The 22,527-nt window shown below is 41.3% G+C and overlaps 1 protein-coding gene across 1 annotated transcript; it reads left to right on the top strand.

Annotated features, from left to right (window-relative positions):
* Positions 1-2,634: 2,634 nt before the first annotated feature.
* Positions 2,635-21,211, top strand: LOC117815733. Its single transcript, XM_034687622.1, has 11 exons — positions 2,635-2,926; positions 10,517-10,575; positions 11,994-12,221; positions 12,362-12,455; positions 16,456-16,555; positions 16,698-16,788; positions 16,962-17,098; positions 17,563-17,770; positions 19,563-19,665; positions 19,765-19,843; positions 20,182-21,211. Exons 3-11 carry the CDS (start codon positions 12,119-12,121, stop codon positions 21,115-21,117), a joined length of 1,851 nt encoding a protein of 616 aa, XP_034543513.1. The 5' UTR covers positions 2,635-2,926; positions 10,517-10,575; positions 11,994-12,118; the 3' UTR covers positions 21,118-21,211.
* The last annotated feature ends 1,316 nt before the right edge of the window (positions 21,212-22,527 follow it).

A 22,527-nucleotide genomic window follows, 5' to 3' on the forward strand; every position in this document is an offset into this window, starting at 1 on the left:
TACTACTTATTAATTCCACACTAAATAAACAACTAAATACAAAAAAATAAACAAATAGCTCCAACAGACTGTATAAAATACAACTCAACCCCTCCTCCGTTTTTCATTCCCTGCACACATGTGTGCTAACAAGGAGCTTAGGAGGGAGGCATGCTAGTTGTAGGCTGTCTTAATAAACACAAAGGTCGGTTTTACTCCCCACGTCTGCAGATTTGAAGATCTAGAGGATAATTTTTATTTTTCATGGAAAAGTGCTAGCGCTAGTTAGCATAGCCACATAGCTACATGTTCGTAGCTGTGTACCAAGACACACGTCAACATACTGACAAATAAAACAACAAGAAACACTAAATCTGTGACCAATCGTTCAGAAAGGTCCTGCTGCAGGCGCCTCTCCATCAGGATCAGATTCTGGATCAGATTCAGAGGGTTGAAGTAACGCGGGTCTGTGAGCAGCCGTGTATATTCAGCCAACATGTAAACATTAGATCAACGTGCTGGACAGCCAAGGCCACATCCACTTCCTGAGGGGGCGTGGTCAGAGAGTAAACGTAGTGTTCTGAGCAGGGCTGACAAAGAGGGTTTTTCAGGCATGCCAAAATCTGATTTCAAAGTGTTTTTTTGAGCATAAACTTTAAAGACATGTTTGGGGACCTCTTAGACCAATATGTTTTGATGGAAAAAGCGTGATATGTCACCTTTAAAGAAACTAAAAGAGAGTGAGGGAGAAAGAGCGGTCAACTCTCTCCTTGCCTAACTGCCACCTCATTAATTCAAAATCTAATTTCCTATGGAGATCAATGGACCTTAACAAGGGGGCGGAGTTGCAGCATGCATGACTCAGCCACCCTTAACACATGGCATTCTATGTCACAAATCCAAAAACCGTTTTAATATTATAGAAACTACTTAAAGCATAACAAACATTAACCTTTTACCATCTTTTTATACATGTTTATATTTATCTTACTCCTTTTAAATGAACCATCTATATATTGCATTTGGCCTTCTACAGATACTTTTAGGGGACATGCATTATGTCAGCCTTATTTATTCTGCTTTCCCATGAAACCAAGCTAAATTTCTGTCTTGGTGGTCTGGTCTAGATCACCAGAAAATGACCCTGTTAAAATAAATACCCTTTGTCTTAAACTGAGGAGTCCTTTCAATCAAACCTTCTTTAGTTTACCACCGGCTGCTCACTTCCTTGAGTGCCGTCTTCTGGGTAAAATACTGTAACACGTTGAAATTGCTCTCTCTTCTTTTCTATGTGTTTTGGTTGTATTGGTATGAAGTTCCCAATCCCAGCTCACTTTTCAGATGTATACACCACATTTTACAGCACATGTAAGAGAAAGTCCAGACAATGTCAAGACTTTGGTGATTGTTTGATGTCTATATAAGAAGATGATGAGAATCTACAGTCCATGCCCAGTGCAAATATGCATCCTAGAGTAACATGGATTCAGCGCATCATTTCTCCAGATTTATCAGAAAGGCTCACACACAAAGATTTGGTCCCTCTGCGACGCCACACTCCTCATGGTAGTTGTAAGCCGATTCACACAGATACGCAGGGGCTGGACAAATCATCAGCATATGGAAACCTTGGAATGAACACAGACTGAGTCAGCAGTCAGTCAGCCAACCAAAGTTGATCTTTGGATTTTCATGGCCAAAGTGTTGCAGAATTTAAAACTTTTGTTGGACTGTACAAAGATGCAGAAGCAGAAGCAGAAGCTACACGCATGGGAAACACAGAGAAGGAAGTTCTTGGACCACTTGTCAAACTCAAACTGCTGACCCTAATATAAGCTTTGGCTGAACTTTGCAAGTTTGCACTGCAAGAGGACCGAGGATTGAACTCTGGAGGACATATGATGGTAAAGAAAAGCTTCATGGTCAGAGGTAGTTTTTCAGATACCTATAGATTATACATAACACATATAACTTGTCTGTTTTTCTTCAGTTTTAAGGTGTTTTTTGTGATGGAATTCAGCAACAAACTGGACACTGGACACAGAAGACTCAGGAGACTCGGATGGCTTACGTTGAAATAGTTTATGTAGAACTTGATCAAGGAGAACTAACATAACAGTACACAGGCAGGAGAGTGCAGTGCAATGCCAAGTCAGTTCTGACAGTCAAATCCTCAGGCACGGTATTTATTCCCTCCGAAGATGACGCTAAAGTTAGATAACTTCTGGAGACAGTAAGTCGGCCATGAAACATAGATAAAGACGGGAGCAGGGGGAGAGACCTTGACTACTACCCTGACACTATCTCGCCCGTAACAGATGACATAGGAATCAAGTTATTCTACTTGACATTGAGACTGAAAGAATAGAATAGTTAAACATTCTTACATACGCATATATAAGATTATGAAAATTCCACGACATTTTTAGCAAACTTTCTGTCACTCTTTTTGCAGAGCTATGATAATCTGAGCTATCTTTAATTTTAAACTGGCTTAAAAAAATGTTCTTTCGCAGTTCATGTCTGGTACAGATTCAAAGGGGGATCAATCTTCTCATCTAAAGCTCAGTAAAACAAACAAAGTATACAAAAACCCCTCACTGCTGTCACTCATCTAATATGACATCAGCACAATAAGGGTTAAAATATATCGCCCACAGTTCATAGTTTCTGCTTTGCCTGACAACCAAATTTGAAAGACTCTGAAAAGAGATTTCCACCGCTCCCTGCACACTTCTCAAAAATCGTAGCATAGCTCTTACGTGAGGGAAACCACACTAAGCGGTTTCATTTTTATCTCTTTCCTCTAAACTTGAGTGCAGTCAGGGAAGGGAAACAAGTTATCAGCATGCTCAGAATGAGTGTAGACATTGAGAGCACTGTGAACTCACACTGAATGACAGCCACGAAGGGAGGGAGGACAGACAGACGGACAGACACTGGACCGGTAAGTTCTTTGTAACTTAACTCTGATCTGGTTTTCTGATAGTAGGTCAAACTTCTTTTTTTTTCAGTGTAATGAATGACTCAGTTTAAGAGGAAACTATGCCAGAAGATGTGGTGATAGATATAAAGTGTGGCGTGTATCTTCATGATGACGTGATATTTTTTGGGCTTTACAAAGAAGACAACAGTAGTGACGATATAATGACCAAACACAATCTCTGAGAATTTGGGATTTCAACATTTCTTTTGATATTGGAGTACTGTCGTGTATAATGAGGTCTGTTGGCTACTCTGATCCCAGGGCTGTCTTGCTAGCTTACTTAGAGTGGCCTCTCATGATCCAGAATGATCTGCTAATCTAATATATCAGAGGCTGGGAACCTGTAGTGTTGGAGAGGTCTTTGGTCCCATGTATGTCCATGTAATTATTTTTGCTAAAGCTCCTCTTTGAAACTTTCGGCATGTGTTGATTTTGGCACCCCCTGTGGACAAACTGGTACCTCTTACCTCTTTGCTGATTTTGTTCTGTGTAAGTTTCATTTTTTGACAAAAACAACCTAACCTTTCTTTCCTCTAACAGTCAAATGTGTTAGTCACTGTGGATATCTGCTGTGGTAGAAAGTAAGATGAGGCTGTTTCTTTAACTAGCTGTGACTCATTGTGTTTGACGCCTACCCACTCCGCAGTAACTTACCGGCATGAAATTACAGACATTGTCAATCTTGGTGGTCTTGTTTGCTTTTGTGGGTGATAAAGAGGCAACACAGCAGATTTAATTTGTGTCATAGCAAGTTAAAAAAGTCCTTCCAGGGGCTTTGCAGGGTGCAAACATCTTCTAACACTCTTTCAAATCAAGAGTTTCACCAAACACTGATGAAGGTTTGGCTTCAAAACCTGCTCACGCTGTTTGTATCAAAGCAGACATGTAACGACACACACATAATGTCATCCTGCTCTGTGTGCACTTTGAATTTTACACCAGAAAGGTTTGGATGTTTAGAAAAGAAGTGAAAAAGGTGTGAGAGGAATGAAGTATTCGTGGGTGGGAAGGTGAGAGGAGGTGAAGAGAGACTGAAAATAGCAGTCAGTGTGGGGGAGTAGGGAGAGAAAGAGAGAGAGAGAGAGAGAGAGAGAGAGAGAGAGAGAGAGAGAGAGAGAGAGAGAGACCAAGATCACTTTTAAGTGTTTGGTGACTAGTTTAAAATGTTCTGTTAAAAGAGACTACAGCAATAATGTTAACAAGCAAACTAATTGTAATCATATGTGGCCAAACCACAGAAAAGTTGTTCGGACACCAGGGATGGTACAATTCATGACTGTTGGTACCAAATTTCAAGGCAATCGATCTAGTATAAGTGGAATAACTTGACCAGCCCCACACTCTTAGTCAGCTGATGCGTAAATCGCTCTTTTCTCTCTTCACGCCACCCTTAAGAAAATATCACTCACTGATTGGACGCTGCAGTGGCTCAGACTTCTCTGAAACTAAACAACTCCTGAGTTTAATAATAGGGAAAAGACAGACCTTAAAACAGTCACCAAGGGTGTCCTGAAACAGACCTTAAAACAGTCACTAAGGGTGCCCTGAGACAGACCTTAAAACAGTCACTAAGGGTGCCCTGAGACAGACCTTAAAACAGTCACTAAGGGTGCCCTGAGACAGACCTTAAAACAGTCACTAAGGGTGCCCTGTGACAGACCTTAAAACAGTCACTAAGGGTTCCCTGTGACAGACCTCAAAACAGTCACTAAGGGTGCCCTGTGACAGACCTTAACACAGTCTCTAAGGGTGCCCTGAGATAGACCTTAAAACAGTCTCTAAGGGTGCCCTGTGACAGACCTTAACACAGTCTCTAAGGGTGCCCTGAGATAGACCTTAAAACAGTCTCTAAGGGTGCCCTGTGACAGACCTTAACACAGTCTCTAAGGGTGCCCTGAAACAGACCTTAAAACAGTCTCTAAGGGTGCCCTGTGACAGACCTTAACACAGTCTCTAAGGGTGCCCTGAGATAGACCTTAAAACAGTCTCTATGGGTGCCCTGTGACAGACCTTAACACAGTCTCTAAGGGTGCCCTGAGATAGACCTTAACACAGTCTCTAAGGGTGCCCTGTGACAGACCTTAACACAGTCTCTAAGGGTGCCCTGAAACAGACCTCAAAACAGTCTCTAAGGGTGCCCTGTGACAGACCTTAACACAGTCTCTAAGGGTGCCCTGAGATAGACCTTAAAACAGTCACTAAGGGTGCCCTGAAACAGACCTTAAAACAGTCACTAAGGGTGCCCTGAAACAGACCTTAAAACAGTCACTAAGGGTGCCCTGAAACAGACCTTAAAACAGTCACTAAGGGTGCCCTGAAACAGACCTTAAAACAGTCACTAAGGGTGTCCTGAAACAGACCTTAAAACAGTCTCTTAGGGTGTACTGAGACAGACCTTAAAACAGTCACTAAGGGTGCCCTGTGACAGACCTCAAAACAGTCCCTAAGGGTGCCCTGAAACAGACCTTAAAACAGTCACTAAGGGTGCCCTGTGACAGACCTTAAAACAGTCACTAAGGGTGCCCTGTGACAGACCTCAAAACAGTCACTAAGGGTGCCCTGAAACAGACCTTAAAACAGTCTCTAAGGGTGCCCTGTGACAGACCTCAAAACAGTCCCTAAGGGTGCCCTGTGACAGACCTTAAAACAGTCACTAAGGGTGCCCTGTGACAGACCTCAAAACAGTCACTAAGGGTGCCCTGAGACAGACCATAAAACAGTCACTAAGGGTGCCCTGTGACAGACCTTAAAACAGTCACTAAGGGTGCCCTGTGACAGACCTCAAAACAGTCACTAAGGGTGCCCTGAAACAGACCTTAAAACAGTCTCTAAGGGTGCCCTGTGTCAGACCTCAAAACAGTCACTAAGGGTGCCCTGTGACAGACCTTAAAACAGTCACCAAGGGTGCCCTGTGACAGACCTCAAAACAGTCACTAAGGGTGCCCTGAAACAGACCTTAAAACAGTCTCTAAGGGTGCCCTGTGACAGACCTCAAAACAGTCACTAAGGGTGCCATGTGACAGACCTTAAAACAGTCTCTAAGGGTGCCCTGAAACAGACCTTAAAACAGTCACTAAGGGTCCCCTGAGACAGACCTCAAAACAGTCTCTAAGGGTGCCCTGAAACAGACCTCAAAACAGTCACTAAGGGTGCCCTGAAACAAGCCTTATGTTGGTATGTGATGAGCTGAGATTAAAAAGTGTTTGAACACAAAATACTGAACATAAAAGCAAAATCATGAATTCTATACAACAGAGGATGGATTATGTTATATCTGTTTGTTTCTGTCAGATTAACTATCTAATGAAATGGAGTAATAGAATCTCCTATCATAGATATTTAAATAGTCATTTACAGTGACATCAGTGAGGTTCTGATTTGTGCTTCTTGATCTGCCCTCTTGCCCACATTGTCATATCTAGTCATTTAAGTTTTCAGGCTAGTTTTACTTTGAGGGATCATGAGTACTGACTGTACTGAGCAGTGTACTGAGGTAATTGGTCATTTTCTAAAGGGAGTTGAGTGACTCCACATGCTTGTATATTGTGTAAAACTAGCCATATTAGGTCAGTATTGCTTAAACATGTGTATCCAACGTGAGAGAAGAAGAACCAGCTTGCTCGCTGTTGAATGAGGTCTCTTATTGGAAACAAAAACGCTTTCTGGGAAGACAAGGAAGTGGTTTGCGTGTAGCTGTAGTTTGTGGTTTCCTTTAAGCAGAAAAGGGAAATAGAGAGAGAGAGGAAAGAGAGAGAGAGTGTCAGCGCTTTTCATTTCAGTTTTAGAGAGGTTTGGGGGAAATCCAAATGTCAGAAGTTAACAGATATAAACGAAGAGTATATCTGAGATAGACGTTAGACAGAGAAACCGTCTGGTAGATTGTGTCTGACAAAGACAGACTCGAGCTGTTGATGTGATTAGAAGTGAGGTTTTTTCCCAGTATCTGTCTCAGAGTCATTCAGTCTTAAGTGTTAGAGGTACTTGATCAGTACTGACCTTCAGCCGGGGAAGTTGCTGGACTGTACAGTGTGACTTTGAATGTCATCATTAATCTCATGACATCAGACATGAGTGGTCAGACCTGGAGAGGGCTGAGATCAGCTGCATTGGTCATGATAGTCATCAAGTAGGACATAACTCACCTCTAAAATAAGACACAAAGTGACAACTAAGCACTGAATATGTCTTATCACAGTTCAATTTAGAATAGGGGAGTTTTACACATCATATCTAACCGAAAACAGCCTTTAGATCCAGATTACACATACTGCCCTTTACCATAGAGCTGTCATTAGACATTACGTTAAAGCTGCTGTTGAGTAATGTTGCGGCAACACTGTCCAGACTATGGGGGTGTGGCTGTCGAGCTACAGGTGAGCGGACCTTCCTGGTCACGTGACCAATCTATAAATGAGACGGTAACGCTGTGGGCTTGATTAGCTCAGGCAGACACCTGCTAGAGAGGCGAGAAGAAAGAGACGCCGTTGTCAGAAGCCGTAGAAAGACATTCTTGCAAAGCTTCCCCTTTTTCCCGTTGAGTTTTGTCGTGTGTTATATATGTTAACTTAAGTATGAACTGTCATCCGAAACCCTGAGGGGTAATGAGAGGGAAGCAGCGTGAGCTGGTCCCGGAGCCGTGAATGGTGTCCTGGAAAGAAGTCGGCACAGGTAGGGTCCGCATTTCCATTTGCCTTTTGCTCGACAGCCACCTGATGCCTTCTTTAGTATGGCAATGGCAGCCAACGCTTGGATGCCCTAGACCGAGCTCGTGCCAGGGTTGTGTTGCCGTGACAGTACCGATGGGCATTATGACCTTTTCTCCAAACCCAGCAGAAAAAAAGTAATGCTTTTCACACCGTTTCTACCAACAGCAGCTTTAAACAGACTCCCTTGGAATTTAGGAACACAAGTTCCCAAAGCTAGGGGACTGAGGGCTCAAGGGTTGATAAAACAAGATCTTTTATTTGTCACATGCTCGTACATATAGTGTCACCACTATCATTTTTCTCTCTTTTCATATCCCTCTATCCAATTCCGTCTCAGCATATGTCTGTCTAACATGAGTCTGGTTCTGCTCGAGGTTTCTGCCTGTTAAAGGAAGTTGGTCCTTGCCACTGTAACTTGCTCCAAAATGTAACTACCTGTAGAATCAACGCAGAATGCAAGCCCTGTGACTGGTCCACTTGGCGGCATTGTGTTTCCTGCATTTACAGCACTCCCGGGATCCCAGACATCGGCCGTGTATTTCATCTCTTCCTCTCTATTCTTCCCTGTAATCATGCCTGTATGATAAACAGCAACATGTATCAGCTGTAGATTAACATAACACGCTTTGAAGTATAAGAGGTATAATCAGCCTTTAAGACTCAACTTATGCAGAGCTGGTGCAACAGGCCACTGGTTGTTAACCTGGCAGCACTGTGATAGGCTTTAACTCCTCCTGCATGCATCTGTTCATCACTGTCTCTGATTCAATCAACTACCATTGTGTCATCTGCAAATTTCTCAGTGATATTGGAGCTGTTCTACAGTTTAGTTTATTGGTTTAATTGACAGGGGCCATGCACAATACAGCTGCTGAGCCAGAGTTAGCTATTAAGCTCATTTAAAGGAAGAGGGAAGAACAGGAGGACACAGCCCTGTAGGGCTCTGGTACTAAGGATGTAGGACCATTTTCTCCAGATCCAAGCACAAAGGAAGCTATTTGGCCCTAAGCTCAAGGCAAGACTTTTACTTCCTATATGACTCAAGTTCCAAGAAACACTCAATGTTATTCTTAGATTACAAGATGAACATGGGTTTAAACATTTTGACCCCTGGAAACAGGAGTTACTACATATAAAGCGGACTCTATGGTACACCGTGACTTAAAAAGAACCAATCAGTTCAGGCCTCTTTCTTCACTTTTTTAAACAAGTGAGAAGTTATTTATTTTCAGCACATGGAAACAGCAATTAAAAAAAGGACTGGTTGAATAGGTCAACTCCCTTATTACCGCCTACGTTGGCTTCCTCTGAAACGTAACGTTTTCAGACTTATCAATGAACGGGTAATGATAACAAGAACATGAAGTTATCTGATCACCGCCGTCTAAAGAGAAGTAACCTCAGCTTACAGGAAGTGCACCTGTCAGAATAATGGAACATTTAGATTCTCAGAAATAACAGCTCTGACCTTTTAGATAAACCACACTAACAGGTGACCCAGCTTCAGCAAGAACTTGTGCATTCCCCTTAACACAGAGATATTAAAATAGAGAAAAAGAACAAAGATTACTTACACTACCAGTCAAAAGTTTAGAAACACCTTCTCATACAAGGGTTTGTATTTATTCTATGTATTTAAAACACTGTAGATTAATACCATAGACATCAAACTATGAAAGAACATATATGGAATTATTTTAAAGTGTTAAACAAAGCAGAAGATGTTTTATATTTTAGATTCTGTAAAGTAGCCCCCTTTTTCCTTCATGACAGCTTTGTTCACTCTTGGTATTCTGTCAGTCTGCTTCATGAAGTGGTCTCCTGGAATGGTTTGTAATTAACATGAGCCTTGTCAAGAGTTCATTTGTAGAATGACTTGCCTTCTTAATGTGTTTGAGACCATCAGTTGTGTTGTTCAGAGGTAGGGTTAGTACACAATGAATAGCCCTGTTTGACCACTGTTGTAGTCCAGATTATGGCAAAACCAGATTATTTCATAGTTTTGATGTCTTCAGTATTAATCTACAATGTTGAAAATAATTAAAATAAATAAAAAAACATTGAATGAGAAGGTGTGTCCAAACTTTTGACCGGTAGTGTATATTGTCTGCAGAGTGGAGAAATTGAAAGTTTATAAAATAGATGTTTGGTGCAAAATTTGAAAAAATACAAAATTGATTTTGATTTTAAGAGTGAAAGTTACTTTTTTTTTTTTTTGTCGGCAGTGGATCATTTTTTGTATTTGTCCTATTTCCACTTACCTCAGAGACCGACACCCCTCTCTTTCTCACACACACACACACACACACATCCTGTTTTGGAAATACTTCTGTGTGGTTAAGATGAACCCCCCCCCCCCCCCCCCCCCCCCCAAAAAAAACACCTGTACTAAAATATGGATTGGTTGCCAATCACAAAATGTAGAATAAAAGAGAAGAAACATTACATCTGATATTTTGCACAGTATTATGTTTGTAAATACACCCCTTTCTGGGGGTTCGGACTGCCTGCAGGGAGGTAAAGGGGAGTAAAGAGTTAAGCTGTGCAGTGGATAAAGCACCAACAGTGAAGCAGTCTACATCCACCATTGCACAGGTACTGTGTTGGATTATTTTTCCTCTTGAAACCATCTAACAGCTTCAGATCATATAAAAACAGGGGGAGGAAACCACTAAAGTGTTATCAGCAACACCCCTAAAAAAAAAGAGTGGGAGTGGATTCAAACTGAACAAAGCAATTAAGTTATTGATCTAAGATTACATTTCCTAGTTTCCTCTTTAAGAAGACGTCTTGGTTGGCTACTTCCTTTAAGATGACACGTAATTAATGTGATGTTCTTCCTCAGGACTTCAGTTGAAATGAATTCAGCGCTTTGAGGCACATCCTGAGCAGCTAGACCAACAGGTAAGACCCTAAAGTTTATATTTCATACACTCATTTCTAAGATCATGTATTTCAGACATATCACAGGTGTTATATCATCAGTGGTGGACAGTAACACAGTAAATTTACTTGAGTACTGTACTTAAGCACATTTTTTGAGTATCTGTACTTTACTTGAGTATTACTTTTTGATGATACTTATTACTTTTACTCCACTACATTTAAAGACACTTATTGTACTTTTTACTTCACTACATTTCTATCAATGCTCTAGTTACTCACTACTTTTGCTTTGAAGTCAGCTCATGAATTTCCTTCTCTTTTCTGAAATCTGATCCCTAAGACAGTAACATGTGTTTGTGTAGTTCTGTTTGTCTCAGTGGTTTAGTCATACTTGTATATCGTGCTTCTCCACGGTTGAACATGGAGCAAACACAGAGCAGTTCATTCAGAGGTAGTAATGATGGCTATAATTCTCCACCTGAGCACCCATTGTCATATCTTCAGCGTGTGTTAGAGGTTTTTGAAATGCAGAATGATATGTATCATTTGAAATGTTCTCCCTGTTTCTCACTCTGCCCAAACATTCAAACATTCACTGTCCAACCTGAGAGAGCGTGTTGAGCTATTTAATGTTTGTTTTATTCCAGATGAACATTTCAAACTAAGTTGTCTGTGCTTGGAGTAACTTAATGTCTGTTTTTATTCCATGGTATAGTTTTCTAGCTAACATAATGTAACATAATGTACTCCTATGTATTCTTGACTGCACTTATGCTTTGTGAAAATACAAAGTTTTGAGATATTTTAAGAAGTACTTTGAATACTAAAGTATTTTTAAAAGCAAGTACTTCAGTAGTTTAACTCAGGTAATTATTTGACAGAGCAACTTTCACTTGTATTGGAGTAATATTTGACTTGGAGTATCTATACTTTGACTTAAGTCATGAAGCTGTGTACTTTGTCCACCACTGCATGTCATGGACTGTCAGCAGGACCCAGTAGTTTTAAGAGTAATGTAAGCAGATTAAATGAATTACATTGGATTGAATCTGAGAATGAGTCTTTAAGAGAGAAACATTATACCAGGTCATGTAATCTACCTTTTTTTTTTCTTAATCTGGGTTATTTTTCAGCTTGTATTGTACAAAACTTTGGACAACTTTGACCCATTAAGTCAGGGTTATTTTGATCCCATCAGTGGGTTTGACTCAGGCAAGAGTTCAGAAACATAACGCTGTGTTGTTTTTAGATCTAATAACACATTTTGACACTGCAGACATATTTTACCACAACTTTCGCTGGAACTGCTGAATTAAAAAATGAAAGAACATGTCGCCAGAAAACATCTGCCTTAGTGAGGGATCATTAATAGTGAGCAGGTGGTTTTCTCGCCTTGGGAGTCTTTTATGAATAGCCGTATGTTTCCATCTTCACAGGATGAGAAGAAGACGGAAACAGTGAATTCCAAGACCAATGAAAACCTGACCCATGCTGAGTCGCTGCTCGCTGCTTTGAAAAGCAAATATCTCGAATAAAGAAAAGAAGACTGATGACACAATAAATGGAGAGGAATAAGAGAACCCCTTTGCTGTTTTTTTTTCTTCCAATTCTTCACGTCTGCACCATCAGAATGGTGCAGGGATGTGACAGTCAGCCAGGACAAAGTAAGTCCCTCAACTAACGCTGTTTTATGTCTGTCTGGCAAAACTGATCTCTAGATCTGTTACACAAGACCAATACAACATCAAAGCTCTGAAATGACAAGCTTTCATTGATTCAGTATCATCACCTTCATTTTCCACAGCTCTCTACTGCCACAGTGACTACAACCGGACCGTCACTTGTGAGTGGAACTCCACATATGAGGACAATCATGAGTGCATACTTAATGGCAAGGGGTAAGGACTGCAGACACAAAGTCACATCTGGACAGAGTGGTTTTTAGAGTGGATGAAAATATTATCTGTAGTGTGCTGAAAGAACATTAAGAGGTCAGAAAAATGAAACATGTATTAAGAATGCACAAATCTGAGAGAAAACTTCAGCCTTGGGTTTCTCTACAATAGCAGTGCGTGATTTTAACATTGCTTTCATAACATGGCAAAAGAAAATGCATGCATAGATAAAATGTGCTTGTAAAAAATGAAAATAACATCATGTGCTAACCTTTTTAGTGCAGCAACAATGATCACATATTACATTTACCAGTATAGAATAATGCAACTGCATCAGATCTCAACAAACCGTTAACATTGAATTAACTGCAGTCTGTATTTTTGGGGGAGGGGAAACTCCCTGAGGGAAAAAAAGGTTGAAGCTTTCTCAAAGCATGACGATTGTGCAGTGTGCAGTTTCTGTGCAGCAGTGCAGCTCTCTATAGTACAATCCGTTTTCACCACTGAAATCCTTTTTGGTGATTGAGCTGTTGTATCGTTGATAGTTATGATGCACAGACCCACTGCACACAACCAATTTGCCTAGACTCACTAGCCTGAGTCTTATAAATCAAACTGACACTCAACAAGGTTTATATATTTTATTGTGTACTGCTGCTTTCTGTTTTTAAGTTTGTTTTGGGGGGTTTTAATGTCTTTATTGAGAGGACAGGACAGTGTTTAGAGTCCTAAACTGGGAGGGAGAGTGGTGAGTGGAATGCAGCATTCAAACTGGAGCTGCATGCTTTGAGTACTTTGATAAATGGGCTGTATTAATACTGTGCTTACTTTAGTCTTCTGACCACTACTGCACATGTCTCATTCATTCATTCATTCATTCATTCATTCATTCATTCACACCACATTTTGTACACTGATGGCAGAGGCTTCTATGTAAAATGCCCATCAGTACTAATCCCATTCACACACTGTTTGCCCAGCGACTGGAGGCAGTCTAGGGTCAATAGTCTTGCCAGTATGTTGACAGGGAGACCTGGATTGGGATCAAACCCCCAACCTTCTGATTAAGAAGCAACCTCTTCTAACACTGAGTCACAACTGCCCCTAATAGAACAATAGGGGCGCTGGTGGCCTAGCGGTCTAAGCGCCCCACATACAGAGGCTACAGTCCTCGTCGCAGGGGTCACCGGTTCGATTCCTGACCGGTTGGCCCTTTTCTGCATGTCTTCCCCCACTCTCTACTCCCCATGTTTCCTGTCTCTCTTCAGCTGTCCTATGGAATAAATGCATAATAAAGCCCCAAAAAAATAACTTTAACCAAAAAAATATATATAATAAAAAAATACAACAATGATCCATAACCTCTAGAAATAGGACACATGGTTGAACCCAATGGCCGAACCAGCTTCCTATCACAGGTTTCTTGTAATGCTAACGAGCTGCTTACATAACACAATGCATGAGGGCTAATTTTCAATTAGTTACTGCTCATGTCAGTGATGAAGCTTTAGCTAGGTTATGGCACCATCCTCTGGGTAAAATACCCCTCTGCACATTTTATACTGGTGTACTGGGCCCATTGGAAAATTGGACACAACCAATTAATATGGATTTCAGGCATTAAAAGTGAGTAATGTGTTTAAGGGTATCTGAGCACGGAGTGCAAAGTTATAGATAGTTGTCTTATATTTTGTCTCTTGAAACATCAGCCTTAGAGGTAACACCCATTGACGGACCTGGCCAGCATAGACTGCTTAGGCTGAATTGAAATGAGACAGCTTGTTCTACGGTGGACTTACTGTTTACATCTGTTCCCACCCTTACCCTCTTGTCGCTTTTGTCCCTTAGCATTCTCTAAAGCTTCACTGAAAGTAGCGAACCCCATTTTCTAACTCTTGTATCACCAGCTGTTTGAGTTTAAACCAATAACTCACATTTAAAACTGTGGCCCAATCTCAATGTCCACACTCACTGACTTTGAGGCACGTTCTTGCTAAGTCCATGAGGTCTTATAGGGCTGTCCCGCTGTCAAATCATAAAGTGTGTGAGGGATCTCTCACTGACTTTCTGAGCCCTTTATGTCCCCTTTCCGTAAGTGGGCATTTTTGCAGACTTAGCAAAAAGGAATTACCCATAGTTCATAGCATTGTGATGTTACATGAAATTAAAAAAAGTGTGATGGTAAACAAGAAGCATGAAAGTTGCAATTAAATTTACAGGTAAAAAAAGTTTGCCTGTAGGTATAAATATGGAAAACAGCCTTAATCTATTCATCTTCACATATATGTGGATACAGTAGCCTATAATTTATATAAAATTGTTATATAACCTATTTATAAGTTTTAAATCGGGTGGTTGAGCAGTCTGTATCGTAAGAGCCTGGATCACATGACAATGAGTCCCTTAAGCGCCTTGAATTTGAGGAAAGTAAAACTTGTGCAATAAACATTACTAAAGCCGCTAAGGTAAGCTTCATGACTTCATACAGTTCACGTGAGAAGTCTCAAAGTGCTGTCCCATTCCAGTTCTACAGTTTGAGCCCTTACAGCCTCTTGCCCTCAATCACTTTCCAGGTGACGTCAATTGAGTTAAGAAGGGCTCAGGGCTCAGGGCTCAGGGCTCAGGGCTCAGGGCTCAGGGCTCAGGGCTCAGGGCTCAGGGCTCAGGGCTCAGGGCTCAGGGCTCAGGGCTCAGGGCTCAGGGCTCAGGGAGGACATTGGGCCTCATTCACTAACAGTGCGTACGCACGAATACGCGCTTAAACTGTGCGTACGCACGTTTGAAGCACATACCTGGGATTCATCAATATATTCTTACTTGAATTTGTTCTTACACTACAAACAAAAATAGAACTTCTTCAGACCATGCGTACGCACAAATGATGACAACCAACTTTCTCAGAAAATGTAAACACATACTCTTTTAACTAAATGCATGACATACTTAAACTACTTTCAGTAAAAGAAAAAAGCCAGATGACTGTCATATAGCCATCTGGCAAAAAGAATGGCAGAAAACTCACACATTTTCTACTTTCAAGCTTTTATTTCAAGGTGAGCTACTTTTTTTGTTGATATTTTTTTATTATAATGGGTTGAATTTACTATTTTAGACAACTTAAAAAACAAAATTCTGGAAGACATCTCACGACCCCCCATTTGTGTCTCGCAGCTCTCAGAAACAAATGGCTAGTAGGTGAGCATATTTTTTTTGTTTTATTTAGATTAAGTCTCTAACCTTTTTTTCTTAACCTGAGCCCCGGTGTGAACCTCAGGAGACACAGCTTTAACAGCCTCAGTGAGAAACCCAGGCTTCATTGTTTTTGTCATGGTGACTCCTCCTGTCACGCTTCGGTGTTGGTTTTCTTGCCTCAACCTCCACAACAATCACCTCTATTTCTGCCGAGGTTAAATACAGCGTCTTGATGCACCGAACAGATGTACTTATATGGATGAATTGGGGCCTGTCAATTTAGAATTATTCTGACTCACTAATATACGCAAGGTGGTGAGAAAAAAATTAGCAGGCCCATTGAGATCGGGCCCATATTTCTCTGCCGCTTAAGTGTCTGCCATCTCATTTGAATTGGGGCACAATGAATCATGGGATATGTTGGGCCACAAAGGATACACCCAATGCATCCTTCGTGATGCAAGCCTTCTATATGGGGCTGCCCTCAACACACTGCTGTGGCGCTACTGATCTTGAACTGCAGCCTTTGAAAGATGCAGCTCCTGATTCGGGACACAGCTATCGATTTAAAAAAACAAAACCCTGGGAGTTGTTTTGGAACTTGGACCAGCGTGGCTCCTTACTTTGTTAAAGCAACATGGTGGGGCTGTTTGACGCTAACACATGATATGATTGGTAAACATACCATAAAATCGAGTTGTTGGCTGAATAGTCTCTGTTAGCCAATCCAGCTGTTTTGGTCCGTGTTGGTAGAGTATCTGATATCATTGCTGGATAAGTGCATCCCTAACTCATTTGAACCATTTTTCAGAGAATACACTGAAAACAAATCCTGCAAACTGAAGCCTGTTGACGTCTCTAGACCAACGCTACAAAAGTGCTCCATGGTCTTTGGTACTTGGGATGAAATTGTGAGTAAGAAGTTATTTAACTCAACCCATTTGTTAAACTTCCTCACCTACTTATTTAATGAAGTGTTGTCAAAACCCAACCTCAAAATTTGATCTTGTTTCATCAACCATGGATGTTAAATCTTATTTTATGTCTTCTCAGTTCCAAAAATCCCATACTATTACCATTAATCTGATTTGTGACTGTGTGCGAATTCCTGTTACCACCATTTACTTCTGGCCATCAAAACTAAGTGAGTACAATGAATTATGTAGCCTATTACAGGAATGTGACTAACCTTGTGAAGTGTTCATGGTGACCTGAAACAAACTCTCTGTGTGTGTGTGTGTGTGTGTGTGTGTGTGTGTGTGTGTGTGTGTGTGTGTGTGTGTGTGTGTGTGTGTGTGTGTGTGTGTGATATTGCAGTAAAGCTGGATCCTCCACAAAAGCCAGAAATTAATTTGACTAATGTGTCAGTCGTTCCTGCCGGCGCCAAGAAGCGAAATAAAATCAAAATGTACAGATTTGAGATCCAGTGGAAACATGAGAAAGAGACATGGAGGGTGTGTATGCATATTTTGTGACTCTGTTTGTACGTGAATGCATCATATGATGAACAATGAGATCAAAACTGGTATCACCAAAGCAAACGGTGACAAAATCAAATTTTCTGTATTCACAAAAGTCGCAGCTCTGCTAAAAATTTTAAGAAAACTTCTAGAAATGTTAAGAGGTAATATTGATTTTATTTTTTCAAGTTTTCACAGACCATAAGTGAGAGGAAATCATGAAAAATCACCAGAGGAAACATTTGATTAACACATTTTTAGTCACCACCACTTTTTCCAGAAAAGAATAGATACATAGAGAAAAGATCAACAGAAACTCTCTAATGGAGCTCTGTTGTTTGTTCTGAATAACCATGAGGGCTTCCATTGTTCTGTGTGATTCCAGAGATTCCATCAAAGGGTAAAGTTACATTCATTAATATGAGCATGTCTAAAATCAACTCTTTTTCCTTTTTCAGAATGATCGTAGCAAAGTACAAATTATTAACAAGAGTTGTGAATGGAACTGCACGGCCCAGCTGTTCAGTGATGCGCTGATGCAAGGCGAGAGATATGAGGCACGAGTTCGAGTGCAGGCTGTTATGGATGAATTGAAATTCAAGTGTGTTGGGAGCGACTGGAGCCCTACTACATCATGGGTGTCACGCATTGGAAGACCACCAAAAGGTTGTAAAAACCAAACACATCTTTAGAGCTCCTGTGAGAAGTTTTTAGCTGCTTATGAAACAGACATAAATTAATAATGAACCTGAGCTACAAAAGCAAACAATCAACCTAAGGCCTATTTAAAAGAAAAAAAAACATTTAATGTCCAGTTCCTCAAAGAAGCTTTAAAGGTGACATATTATGCAGAATCGACTTTTTAATGGTTCTCCACCTGGAATATGTGTCCCTGGCATGTCTACAAACCCCCCGAAAAAATGAAAAAAATCCATTCTGCCCCTGTTCTGATTTCTCCACCTTTCTGTAAATGTGTGCTGAAACGAGCCGTTTCAGTTTTCAGTGTTTTTCATACGTCACAACGACATCTGGTCTGTAATGGAAGTCAGAGCTCGGAGCTTGTTCAACCCATAGACTGTATAAAATACAACTCAACCCCTCCTCCGTTTTTCATTCCCTGCACACATGTGTGCTAACAAGGAGCTTAGGAGGGAGGCATGCTAGTTGTAGGCTGTCTTAATAAACACAAAGGTCGGTTTTATTTATTTATTTCTTTAACCAGGTAAGAGACTCATTGAGATTTAAAACCTCTTTTTCAAGAGTGACCTGGCCAAGACGGCAGCATAAAATAGGTTACAACACACAAGCACACAAAACAACAAAAAATAGAATACAGTCACAGTTTCACATGGTTACATGATTACACAGTGCAATCACAGGATCCAATGGAGCTTGTTTCTCTGTCTTTTATGAGTGACTTGAATTCCCCCAGAGTTACAAGATGTGTCAGTTTCAAGTCCTTCTGCACATTATTCCAGGTAAATGGGGGTGAAAATTTAAAAGCCTTTTTGCCCAGTTCAGTTCTGACTCTCGGGACCTGCAACTGTATGATGTCCTGAGAGCGCAGGCCATATCGGCTGCGGTTTTACTCCCCACGTCTGCAGATTTGAAGATCTAGTGGATGATTATTATTTTTTCATGGAAAAGTGCTTGCGCTAGTTAGCATAGCCAAATAGCTACATGTTCGTAGCTGTGTACCAAGACACACGTCGACATACTGACAAATAAAACAACAAGAAACACTAAATCTGTGACCAATGGTTCAGAAAGGTCCTGCTGCAGGCACCTCTCTGTCAGGATCGGATTCTGGATCAGATTCAGAGGGTTGAAGTAACGCGGGTCTGTGAGCAGCCGTGTATATTCAGCCAACATGTAAACATTAGATCAACGTGCTGGACAGCTGAGGCCACATCCACTTCCTGAGGGGGCGTGGTCAGAGAGCTCATTCTCATTTAAAGGCACAGACACAGAAAACAGCCTGTTCTGAGCAGGGCTGAAAAAGAGGGGTTTACAGGCATGCAAAAATCTGATTTCAAAGTGTTTTATTAGCAATAAACTTTAAAGACATGTTTCTGGGGCCTCTTAGACCAATATATGTTGATGAAAAAGAGCATTATATGTCACCTTTAAAGAAAACATGGAAATACTTTTGTTTGCTTCTTTGGGGTTTTGTATTTGTTTGAAATTTTCATCTTTCCATGTTTTCACCACAGAACTGGCCCATGCATATCTTTTTGGCACTTCAAATGTTTTAAATGATGAAAAAAAACTCTCAAAAAATTTAAATGAAGTTCAAACTTTCCTGTCTTGAGTCTTACTCTTTCTAGGATTGTGTTCACTGTTAAAAGCGTTAAACTTGGTGGGGTAATGGCTTGAACATTAGGGATACAACCCACATTTGTTCACAGTGGAGTTAGTGTACCTTCTAATCTTCCTAATGTACCATGATGTGTCTCAGTGTTTCTAGATGAACCTTGGATTATCTCCATCACTGTCACATGTGCGGTAGTGCTGGCTCTGATCATGGCAGTCATAACTTTGAAGCGTAACAAAACCGTCTGGTGAGCATTCTTTTGTGTCACACGTGAAATATCAGATTGATGACTGAATATCTTCATTTTGTCAGCTTTACTTAAACCTTCTGTCATTTCATCTTTTAGGATTTTCCTGATAACGAAAATCAAAGGTCAACCCATACCAAACCCGGCAAAGTCCTTCCTGAAGGATGTTAATTTCCAAGTGAGTTCATCTTTCTCTTTCTCTCTGCTCAAAATGAGTTTCATAACAAGGTCTAACCTGGTTTACAGTTAAATTTAATGATTGTAACTTTTGCAGTATGTGCTGTATTTGATGCCTGTTGCAAACCAAATTGCCCCTTGGCGACAAAGATTATCCAAATCCAAGCAAATGAGTGATGTCATTGAGACGAGGCTGATAAACAGTCTATGCTTTTTCAGACCGTACGTTTCATAGCTTAATAACCTTGAGGGAACTACTGATTCATTTTCTTCTTATTTCTAACCTGTTAATCTTTCAAACTCCTCTTCTCATTCGCCTGTCATTGTTTTTTTCATCAGAGTTATCTGAGCTCTAGGCTCACAAACCTCTTCACACCACTGGAAATCACCTCCATAGAGATTGTCTCCCCTGTGAAGCTTGTCCCTTTCAAGCCGGAGGCAGAACTGCTAGAGAAGATGAAGAGCAAAAGCAGTTACGATTCCTCCAATTCCGGCTTCTCCAACCCCAGCTATGCCCATCTCGGTTCTGCTCCACCTGTTACTGTCTCTTTGCTCACTGCAGGAAATCTGGATCCCTGTGCAGCTGATACACCTTACGGACCTGTTTGTAGTCAAAGTGAGGATAAAGATGCAGGACAGGAGAGGGAGGAAGTTAGAGAAAAAGACGTGAAGATCCTGAAACTGCTCTCCAACGGCTGCAACAAAGGCAATCCTCCACTGGTCATTTCTGACTATGAGAGGGTGGAGAAGGTCCAGCTGGAGCGCTCCAGGCTTCAGAGTCTAGATTCAGGTGTGTGTAGCGGTGAGGAGCCCAGTCAGGAGAGCCTGGAGGCAGACAGCATCAATGTGACTGAGAGCCACGATGAAATAAATGAGGAGAGAGAGGCCGGGAAAGAAACAGAAGGAGTTTTTCAGAAGCTGTTTGGAGGGAATGTTGATATTTCCGGAAAAGGCTCCATCCAGGTTTGTTACGATTATGAGCGAGTCCAAAAGCTGCAGCCTGACAGCCCTGAGCTCCAGAGCCTGGACGTTAACAATGAGATCGAGGAGCATTTTGGTCACCAGGAGAGCCTGGAGGACACTGACAAGTCCTCTGAATCAACAAACCTCCTTCCTCCTCCATGCTCCTTTTCATCAGTCACAGCCATGTCTTCAAATCTCAACGGACCAGCTTTTAGACCAGCACCACATTGTAACATACTTGCTCTAATGACTACCAGGTGGTCTTTGGAGGCTTCGGGTGACGGATACATGCCAAAACAGGTAGAGAGCTAATAAATGTTTGCCCGTGAGGCACCGCGGGTGAAGAAGTCTGTCACTGAACGAGCTACTTAGTGTTGTTATGGTCTCCTGGAGGGGGTGTGACGTGTTGTCCATCAGAGAAGATAGCTTTGCTATCATCCTCCTGTCAGCCACCACCTCCACAGGGTCCAGCGGGCAGCCCAGGACAGAGCTGGCCCTCTTCACCAGTCTGTTCAGCTTCTTCCTGTCAGCAGCAGAGATGCTGCTTCCCCAGCAGACCACTCCAAAGAAGATGGCTGATGCCACCACAGAGTCAAAGAAGGACTTCAGAAGAGCCCCCTCCACACCAAAAGACCTGAGTCTCCTGAGCAGAAAGAGTCTGCTTTGTCCCTTCTTGTAGAGTGTAGTGTGTCTGTAACCTCTCCCCTCCCCTTTCTGCTCAGTGTGGACACGTGATTGGTCAAGACGCCACCACATGTCTCGACCATAGACTTTATATTTAATGGAGAGCGTCGCTCCGCCTTTTCCTATTGTATGGTTTTGAAGCCAAAGTATCCCGTTCCAGAAAGCTGATATCTTGCAAATTTTCTGCAGCCAGAGTCTGCGCAGTAAGGAATTTCTGTGTTTCCATGGTAATAAGCTCCACCCTACAGCGTAGCGTCCCGAGGTCCTACGGAGTTTACCTGTACAGCAGCTGTCAATCAAAGCAAACCCGGATGTAAAACCCCGTTTTTTTAACCTCTGATAACTAACGAAAAAGAAACTTTTCAGAAAGAGGAAAAGATCCTGTCGTTCACTTCAAAGAGCTGGCTCTTAAAGCAGGATCGTTCGTGACCGACACATCACTACCCTTTTGACCATTGAATGTACTTTCTTTAATCATTGTCTTTTGACAGCGTGTTTACATTTTAAGTTAGTTGTTTTTGTAATGTTGTTTTATTGCAGGGTTTGGTATTGCAGTGTTGCCAGAGTAATATATTTAGATTTGAATAATCTCAGTACAAACATTCAGGGTTCATATGTTACATGTTTATCCAAATGTGTAACTTGACTGTTAATGTATTGGAATTTACAAAACCTGTTTTTGTGGATGTCTTTTGGTTTGATCATATGCAGAATCAAGATTATCTGATGAGGAAACCTGTGTATCTCTAGTGAGATCTTTTACAGATATCAGTGTTAAACTAGGGTTGCCAACTTTCTCACTACTAAATAAGGGACAGGTGCACGGTGCCATGGTGGTGTGAGCATGAAGCACGAATTCAGCGTATATTCATACTCTGATTCAACTGGAAATGCAGAAAGTGTGTATACTCCCTTTAATCCTTACTGTATCATTATGTAACCTCATATGAATAAACCTCCAAGAAAACACAATTTGGCTCTTTACATCAAAAAACAGGCAAAAGAAAAATGTAATGCAATATACAGGACTATTGAGGT

The sequence above is a fragment of the Notolabrus celidotus genome, chromosome 7, assembly GCF_009762535.1.
Source record: "Notolabrus celidotus isolate fNotCel1 chromosome 7, fNotCel1.pri, whole genome shotgun sequence".
Taxonomy (NCBI): domain Eukaryota; kingdom Metazoa; phylum Chordata; class Actinopteri; order Labriformes; family Labridae; genus Notolabrus; species Notolabrus celidotus.